This window comes from Pteropus vampyrus, unplaced genomic scaffold (genome assembly GCF_000151845.1).
Source record: "Pteropus vampyrus isolate Shadow unplaced genomic scaffold, Pvam_2.0 Scaffold26, whole genome shotgun sequence".
Classification (NCBI taxonomy): Eukaryota; Metazoa; Chordata; class Mammalia; order Chiroptera; family Pteropodidae; genus Pteropus; species Pteropus vampyrus.
The window spans coordinates 5,042,133-5,051,989 of NW_011888807.1; the positions used below are offsets into that span (position 1 = coordinate 5,042,133).

The 9,857-nt window shown below is 31.8% G+C and overlaps 1 protein-coding gene across 1 annotated transcript; it reads right to left on the bottom strand.

Moving 5' to 3' along the window:
- Positions 1-6,976: 6,976 nt before the first annotated feature.
- Positions 6,977-8,077, bottom strand: HTR1F (5-hydroxytryptamine receptor 1F). Its single transcript, XM_011356412.1, has one exon. It carries the CDS (start codon positions 8,075-8,077, stop codon positions 6,977-6,979), a length of 1,101 nt encoding a protein of 366 aa, XP_011354714.1.
- Positions 8,078-9,857: the final 1,780 nt, after the last annotated feature.

Genomic DNA, 9,857 nt, shown 5'->3' on the forward strand with positions numbered 1-9,857 from the left:
TTTTTTTAGCAAAACACATATTACCTGTCAGTTTCCTTTCTGATAATAAGTCACTTGTATTTCTTTTTATTACATTTAAGAATAAAGATAAATCAACTGTACCTATATTTTAGTTACTAAGACAGTGCAATGGACCAGACTCAGAGAAGGAAATCAGTATTCAAAAATATTTGAAATAAGTATGGAAGGAATAAAAAGAAATAAATATGTTCTTTAAGTAACTTGCATTATTATTTTTAGTTGGTACAAAACCAAATATTCATGAAGAAATTAATGAGATTAAAAACAAATAAGGAATTATTGGAGATAATATTGTATTTTCACAATATTGAAACTGAATATAAATTCAGTTTCAAGAAGGAAGTGGAACTTAATATGTTCTTTCAAGGATAACTTTCTTAAACATCAAGGAGATGGAGGGCAGTTCAGGTGGGAGGAAAAAACAAAGTGAAAAGAGCACTGGAGAGAAGAATGAGCAAGGCATATGGTGAAGACAGCAAAATTAGATTGGATTGGAGAAAAGAGTATTGTAGAGCTAGGAGATTGTGAGAAATAAGATATTCTAGAGAGTGGTATCTTTTGTTATTGATATTAAGACGCTAAAGCCAATCAAGAAAATTTGGATGCAATGTAATAGGCAATAGGGAACCATTATTGCATAGTTTCTTTAAATTTTAATATTTTTATACAAATTAATAGTGTTTTTTTCTTACACTCGGTTGAGCCTAAAATTAAGTCTCTTGTCTTATTTTCATCAACTGAGAATTCTCATTTCAAATGAAAATTTCCCTTTTAATATTTAAAGGATTAAAATACAACCCTAATCCTGAAACATAGGAAATTGCCTCTGAATATATCAATAGGAGAAATTAATTCTTGGATATTTGCAGTTAGGATTTTAATACGGTAGAAAGATTGCATTGCATCCTTCTAGAAAGGTAAAAATACTAATAGGGATGGGAGGATAGAGCAAGGGAAGAGACTGGTGCATTCCCAATATGGAGGCATTTTTGTAGCTGATGATAGCGTTGTTGGGAGTTACTGCTCACCAAAGATAGAGCTTGCAGGGAGGGCTGGGACCAGGAGGCCATCCACAACTTGATTCTCTCCAAACTCAGAAATAGGCAGTGCATGGTACAGAATACTAGATTCCATGTCGAGTGCACTCTGACTCATTCCAGATCTACCAGAGAAAATACTACTACTACTAATGTTAACTTATATTTGGTAGTCCTGTAGTGTTTTTTTAAGAGTGTTTGCTTTATATCATTCTATTTCCTTAATCTTTCAACTCTCATCTGAAGAAAGCAAGATAGAAGAAACTTGCTCAGCATCGAGTTAATAATTAGCAGAATCAGGACTCCAATCTAGCCTTTTCTGATTTTACATGTAGAGCTCTCTACTCTAAGTTGCTGCTTCATATGTGATGAAAAGAATTTATTCTTTGCCCTAAATAATATGCTGATTGAGAATAGATTTTAATAGTTGTTTTATTTTCCCCCTTGAATGGTTTATAATCCACTCAGCAATGTCGACATAATTTTTACTTCTATTTAGTTTTGCATTAGGCACTTTTCATCTAGTGGCAAAGTAGGTTTCTGGATTCTGAATGGGACTCTTTTAGTGAAATGGTGGCAAAATTTCATTTTCACTTATGTTAACTATGTCTCACCAAACATTTAACTAGCTAGCTAGGAGCTTTTCATGATCTAGAAAAGCTTTAAGCTCTACCTTCATTAGAATAGCTGAGAAACTTGCTGAAGACTAATTCTTGGGTTCCACTCTGTACTTACAGACTTAGAATCTTTGGAATCTGCCTTTATAATCTGCCTTAAGTATCTCAGGTGGTTCTTCTGTATACCAGTTTTAAAAAATCTGAGATTAGAATTCCTCCTTCTTCCTATTGAAGAATTACTCTCCTCTTACTCTCTTTCTTCCTTCATGTTCAACAATTTGCTGTACCAAAAAGATCCCCCCTTCTATTTGAGTCCTTAACATCTGAAAATTGAAACACACACACACACACACACACACACACACACACACACACACACACACACACACACACTGCTAGGGCCATAAATCCCCTCAAATCTTAGCCAAGCCAACTAACATGAAGAAGAAATGGTTAATGTGTGTGTGTGTGGGGGGGAGGGAGGGTGTGTGGCAAGCGGTAGGGAGGACTAAATTTTCATTCATTAATTGGATTAGAGTGGATGAAACCCCAAGGCAGCAGATCCAGCAGTATAATAGAATTATAACTATATAATAATAATAATAATAATAATGTAATATATAGAATATATGATAGAAGTATAAATTTTAGGAATGAATATTAATTATATATAGTTTAGAAATATTGACAGAATATAATGAAAAGGATATTGGAGAGCATAGAATGAAAGACATAGCAAGCTTTGCAGTGTCTACATAAAATAATAAGGTAATTTTATTGCCTTTGCAGAGGGGGAAATTCTCCATGGCAGAAAATGGAAATGTGACTAAACACAAGCTTTAATGAAAGGCTGCTTTGACAAAATTTATTGTTGCTGCTGTTGATAAAATTTTTTATCCTTCCCAGGTGTATTTCGAGTACTATCACGTTTTATACAGAAAGACATATGTCAATAACCCAAAATTTATTATAATGTTAGAAAATATCTCTCTCAACAAATTCCTCATTTGAAATAATGAGAGAAAGCATATTGATTCACAAGACCAAGAAAAATGATCACAGTGTCATAAGAAAACATTTTCTTTATTCATGACAGAAATATTAACTTGCTTTAGAAATATTTTCTGGCAAAATAAAGGTCTGAATATAATAATTTTAGTTATTAGGAGCATATTAGAAACATATTTTCTGAAACAAATGACTTTAAGTGGATACACTTTGAATTGAACAGGATTATTTTTGAAGGACTTTAGAATATATTAAAGAAAAATCTTTCAAGTTTCCTTTTTACAGTAATACAGTAAAACTGAATTTTCACCTATAAGTCAAAAAAAGTCTCATATAAATTAGTGAAGAAATTTTCCATTCCTTAGAGAAAAGCATGTCACCAAGAAGCATATGACCACCACCACTTTCATAATATTTGGTGGAGCAAGCCAATGCATTTCCTAGTAATTGGCTTCCAATTAGTAATCCTTTTTTTTTTTTTTTAATGACACACAACTCTTGGATACAAAGGGGCAAGTTTAAAATTGAGTCTGTGAATATAGGAAATTTTTATATTTGGAACTGACAAAGCTGATATAAGCAAGAATGTGGAAGTGGGCCCTCAAGCAGCTTTTCTTCACTTGCAAGCAGGGAACGTGCATACCCTAGAGCACATTGGGGTGAAGGGTTTTGGAAATCAAGTTTACCAGAACAGGAAAAGAGAGATTGGTTTTGGAAATTCAAAATAGAAGCTGGTCCTACTTAAGGACTGACCCATCAATTGCCTGTATCTGGATAAACTGTTTGTGCTATGGGTTTGACCTCGTGGGTTTATTATGAAACAAAGTAAACAAACTATTAAGGTAGATAATCTATAATCTTTCTCCAGCTTTATAAAAAAGACCATATTTCATAAGTAGAAGTGGGTTTTCAAACACAATTTATACATAACTATGCTGAATGATAGAGTATAGGACTGAATTTAGTTATACAGTAGTTTGACTTCCTGTCTTTGGTGTTTTGTCCTTACCTTTTATACATTCTTCATTTAAAAATATTTAGAAAAAGCTGAGCAAAAATAAAATTTCTACTTACTTTTCTGGTGCTGGTCTATTTAAAATTGTAGCAGGAAGTTAACCTTTATTATCTAATATGTGCTTTCTATGATATTTATATTTTCTTCCCCTACCTTATAAGTTAAATATATACATTGTTATAGTATTTTTTCTGCAAAAATCCTCAACTTTTAGTAACTTCAAAATTTTTCATTGAAATTTTATTTTATTACATAAATTCTACATTTTCAAGAAAGTATATCATGTTATATGTAATCTGTTCTTCCTAAATTGCAAATAAAGTGCAAATTGCCAATCATTAGTCCTATATTTCTTACTACTTTAAGATTTTAAAAAGAAATCACTCATGTTTGTTCATGAGGAATGGCATGATTTCTACCTCTAGCATATGGGGGAAACACATAGATGAAGTGATAATTACTGTAATGTGTTGTGATCCCTTTGGTTCAAAAAATGGTCTTTACACACAGAAATAATAAACTTGATTCTACCTGGAGCTGTGAAGTGAGCTATGACTTCTTTGTCACTTATAGTATTGTTTCCATAGATTTGAGCTTTAGTCCAACTCGGAATAGAAGATACTATGTATATATGGATGAACCTCACCTAGTTTGAGATTTGTTCCTTTGGATTGATGGGCTATATCTCTTAAGAATTCTCCAATATAAATAAATTTCTGAAGTGGGTATAAATAAGTTAATTTAACATATCACTTTAACTTTAGCAAGGCCTTTAGATGAACAAATCACAGAATCAAATTTTGGTGAGAAGAGGTCAGAGAAATAAACAGAAGATGGTAGGGACTAGAGCAGACTTTGAATTGTTAACAGCCCATGGGCCCTGAGAGATAAAGATAAGAGGACAAAAGAAGTGGCAGGAGCCTTAGATAAACTTCATCTACTTGTTAGTTTTGCTTGGGCCATATGGCTAAGTAGTGCCTGTGAGCTCTGATGTGTCTTTATGTGCTTAACATAAGCAAAACAGAAGTCATCATTTCACCAATAGGCCCTTTCTCCTGAGTTTCTCATTTTAATTGAGGACAAGTTATCTCAGTGACTCATATCTTTTTGTCTTTATATCCTGTAGATACTACCTCCATACTATCTCTCATCTGTTTTTTCCTGTACATTCCCATCCCCAGAATCAAATTCAGGACTTCATCATCTCTTGCCTGGATTACTCCTTTGCTTTCTAACAAGAAGGCATTATCTCTAGTCTCTTTTTTTGAATCCATATGTATATTTACCCTAAACTTGTAATTTTTCTGCTAAAAGTATCACCTATTGACAGACAGCAATCAAATTGACAGTAGATTTCCTTTTTCTGATATTAAAAGTCAGCCACGATAATGACCAATTTCTCTGCTAATCTTTTCTGTTGTTTTAAATACTTGTCAAACTCATCGTCCCTTTCATGATCACGCGCTCCGTAATACTTGTAGGTTGCAGTCTGAACTACTGGTGATGCCACCACCTGAAGAATGTTCTTTCATTTCTCTTACCCAAATATTATTTATTTAATAACATTTTAGATACATACTTTTTGAAATGTTCCTGATTTTTCTCAATCAGATGTGATCAATTTTTCCATTTGAAGTATTATAATTATGTAAACAACTTCTGTGTGTGCCAGATCTTTGTTTTTTCTTTTCTATTTTTTCATATTCATTTTTTGTTTCACCTTTTAGATTGTAAACATGTTAAGGGAAGAAACTGTATTTTGTTATTTTCTGTATCCTGTATATAGTACATCTTAATGCCTTATATAAAATAAGAACTATGCAAATATTTGTTAATTTGAGAGTACTGTGTCATAGAGACATAAAAAAATTGATGTAATGTACCTAAAGCACCCCACCAAGAAAGAATGTTGAGAATATACATAGTGGTGTAGCTTTAAAAAAAGAAATATATATATTCTTTTCAAATGATCTTGGTTGATGGTAAGCCTTCCAAAATGTGGTCTGTAACCTTCTCAGAAGCATAAAATAATCTATTTTTTTTTTTTTTTAGTATTTTTAATTCTATTGTTTTCAAATCCTTGTATAAATGTGGAAGAGAAACTTATGGAACTGCTTTGGCTCACTGAACTAGTAGAATGACTAATAGGGAGATATATGCATATGTAATTATCATCTTATATATATACATATATAATTTGTAATAATGAATCTTTGCTTATTTATATTTATAACAATTGGAAAACTAGAGCTTTTCTTGAAGTCATTGGAAAGTTCTAAGGGTTTCTATCACATTCTTTCTAATAAAAGAGAAATAATATTTAAATCTAAAGTATGAAGCTGCTGAAGTACAAAGTACCATGAACGTTTCAGTTAGCAACTGAGCTTATTAACATGAACAGAAACGAAATATATTTTATGTTCTTAAAAAGACATTAGGAGTATAATAACTGTGATAAGTAGCCTAAGGAACTTAGTGCCTTAAATTTGATTTCTAAATAAACATGGGGTGAGTATAACACCTACCCCCAACTTCTCATCTTAAGTTATTGCTATTAGGGTAAGGCTCTGATTTCAAATGTTGATAATAGATAGTTAAGAAAATATTCTTCTGGGAATTCATATTAACTAAAAAGAATATTTTTAATATGCACAAATTCAGCAGTGCCTACCTCATTTTATGATTACTCTTTACTATCTAAATACAAAGACAATTTCAATCCTGACTTTTACGTTTCCTCCAGTCATAATAACTAAGAGTTCTTGTCAGCTCCTTCTCCCCTCTTCTTTGCTCAGGGTAAGATGGAAAGAGGACAAGAATGGTTAGGGAGAAGAAATGTGTGCTTTCTGGTGAATAACCTACTCCCTATAAAATAATAGAATATATAATAAAATACTAAGATTCTATAGAAATTATGGATGGAGGTATGTTATTAGCTGAACATTAATAGAATACTTCTATAATTTTTCTGAGACATAAATCTGGAAAATCACTGTTAATAATATATGTACATATATTTTCCAGTTAGCATTTTAGGAACATTGCATAGGCAAAATGTTTTCAAATAATAAAATATTTTCTGATTTTGAATACTCTGGAAGGATGGTCAAGAGATACATCTTTGAATCAATAAATTTTATATTCATGTTGTTATTAAAATATAAATTATATTCTTATAATTTTAGCGGTTTTAATTTATTTCCTTCTAAAAGTTTAAATGTTTTATTCAGTAACTTTACCTCAGAAAAACCACAACCCTTTAATAATGAACCTTTAAACTAACGTTGACATCGCACAAGCTTTTGGAATGCTTTTTTGAAATCTTCATTAAAGATTGTATAAATCAGTGGATTTATAAGAGAATTAAGATATCCAAGCCATGTCAAAAAATTTGACATTTCATCAGAAATTTTACACTTTTCACAGACATTAACAACCAATTCTTTTACAAAAAAAGGAAGCCAACATATTACGAATGCACCCAAGATTAATCCCAAGGTAGTGGCTGCTTTTCGTTCTCTTGTGCCTGAGATCTTTTGCCTTCTCCAAGATTTCTCATGCTTGAATTCAGACCTGGGACTTTTCACTGTGCTATGAATCTTATCAAAGTCTGTTGATGGATCGGATAAAGACTTTTCTAGCACATAGGGTGTAGAGACCAGTCTAATGCTTTTCTCACCACTCTCCAAAATGACTTGACCATTCAGCTCCTCTTTGGCAATCCTGCTTGCTTGTCTCTTGTGGTATAACGTCTTTGCTGCTTTATATATTTTGTAATAAAGGATCAAAATCAATGTCAATGGGATGTAGAAAGCTCCAAATGTTGAGTAAATGGTGGAAACAATGTGGTCGTGTTTGATGATACACTCATCATCTCGGCTAGTTCCTTGGTGTCTCCAGAATAGAGGAGGCATAGAGATAAAAATAGATATAATCCAAACTATTGTAATCATAATGCCAGCATGCTTGGGAGTCCTTTTCCTTGCGTACTCTACAGCATCTGTGATTGCCCGATACCGATCCAAAGCTATAGCAGAGAGATGCAAGATGGAGCACGTGCAGCATGTAATGTCAACACTTAGCCAAATGTCACAGACTACTTGCCCCATAATCCAGCTCTCTCTCACAATATACACAATGCTGAAAGGCATCACTAAGATAGCTACAAGAAAATCTGTGACTGCAAGGGAGCAAATTAAGTAGTTGGCTGGATGGTGCAGCTTCCGGGTCACAATAATTGCAGCGATCACAAGGGAGTTGATGGTCGTTGTCATTAACGCCAGCCCAGAGAGAGTGAGGGACACAAGAATTTTGGATGGCATTCTGTTTAACAGTTCTTCTGAAGTCAAATTTTGATCAGATGAGTTTAAGAAATCCATTTTTTTTTTTTTTGCTTTAAAAGATTAATATAGCTGGAAAAAATGGATACCTGAAACAAAGGAAGGAAACAGTTCAGAGAAGGCTTCAAAAATTTTTCTCTTCCTTTCAGAATAATTTAAAAAAATATGTATGTGTATGTTTCCCCAGAATATTCCATGGATTGAAAAAAATGAGTTCAGATTCCAGATTTTCTTTTTCATTTAATTTAAGAAAACAATGAGAAAAGTATCAAACAATAACTTTCAGAACATTTCTTAAAATACAGCTCAAACAAAACAATTTTTATGAGTAAACTGTATTTCAACAAAATTTCTACCATTATAGAATTGCATTAAAAAAACTATATTAATCCTAGATATATTTTGTTTTTCTCTTTGTCTGTAGCAGATAAAGTTTAAAAGCACATGCCATTAATATATATTTGTGCATTATATAATGTAATAAAATATATTTAAAGGCAGCATTAAAGATCATAAACAATATTGTACTTAATTCAAAGTTACGTTGAAAATATTACTATTGGGCTTGTAGAGGCTAAAAGAACTTTTAATGTATTTTGTGTCAGGATATGAAGGTTATAAAAAGGAAAATAAACAAAAACAAAATATTTTTAGTATATCTCTAGCATTCCATAATTATTTTATGAAATTAGAAGTATGTCTGAATGTTTAGTAGTCTTTGTGGATATAAGTAGCTAATTTGGTTTAAAATGAAATAAAATTAGTTGGAGCCAAATAACTGGATAATGCTGCCCATTACGATAACATATATAACCAAAAACTCATTTAACAAGATAAGCTTGCCAGTAGTGAGAGCTCATAATGGCACGCACTCTGAAATGGAAATTACTCTTCTTTACAAGTCACCATTGTAATGACCATGTAACCTTACTTTTGAAAGAAAACCCTCCAAACGTGGCTTATAATTTTTGCTTCAGTCCATGCTATTACTTAATTACAAGTCAAATAAGAGCAATCAGTATCATCAAATAAGATTAATTATTTTTATAAGTTTTTTTCCCCCATCGACCTTTTTCTCTTTCTTGAACAATTTTTTAGCAGCTCCCTAAATTTTAGGAAGAGATAGAGATGATAGAAACCTGAAATTTTATTCTAGTTATAACTATTATTGTGCCTCTATATTCTTTAAATAATCTTAACTTTAAAGTTATGTTTCATCTGTTGGAACTAATAGAACAATAATTTAAAATAACTGATATTTTTATTTCGAGTGTTTCTTATGACCTGTGTGTGTATATATTTAAAAATGTTGAAATACAGCATATTTAATATTCTACTTGTGTTTGGGTTACCAGTATTAAATTTAATTTTTATTTTCTCATATTCATTGAAGACAGGTACAAATGTTTTGCTCCTAAGCAAACTGAATGACAGAAGAAATCTGAATATCTGCCACCCAGAAAATGAGTACTTCTCCTATATGTAACTAAAAAGGAGTTGTATAACTATTTTATTTATATCAATACTTACCTATTTGTAAAGGACAAATAAGACAACTCCAGATAAAGAATGAAGGCTAACAGGTGAAAGACTTATATGATCTGAGTACCTGAAACTAATTAAAAAAAAAGAGAGAGAGAGAGAGAAAACTCTAAAGACGCCACCAAAAAACTAATTTGCCTAATAAAAGAGATAGTCCTCAAATTATATTTTGAATAGAATATTAAACAAGAGAAAATTATTTGGAAAGAGTTAAGTGTGTTTCCATAATAAAGTTATTCAGTAGGAAAATGAGCCAGCTTAAAATTAGAAGGTAAAT

Coding starts and splice junctions, on each gene's coding strand:
- HTR1F (XM_011356412.1), bottom strand. CDS start 8,077: ATGGATTTCTTAAACTCATCTGATCAAAATTTGACTTCAGAAGAACTG.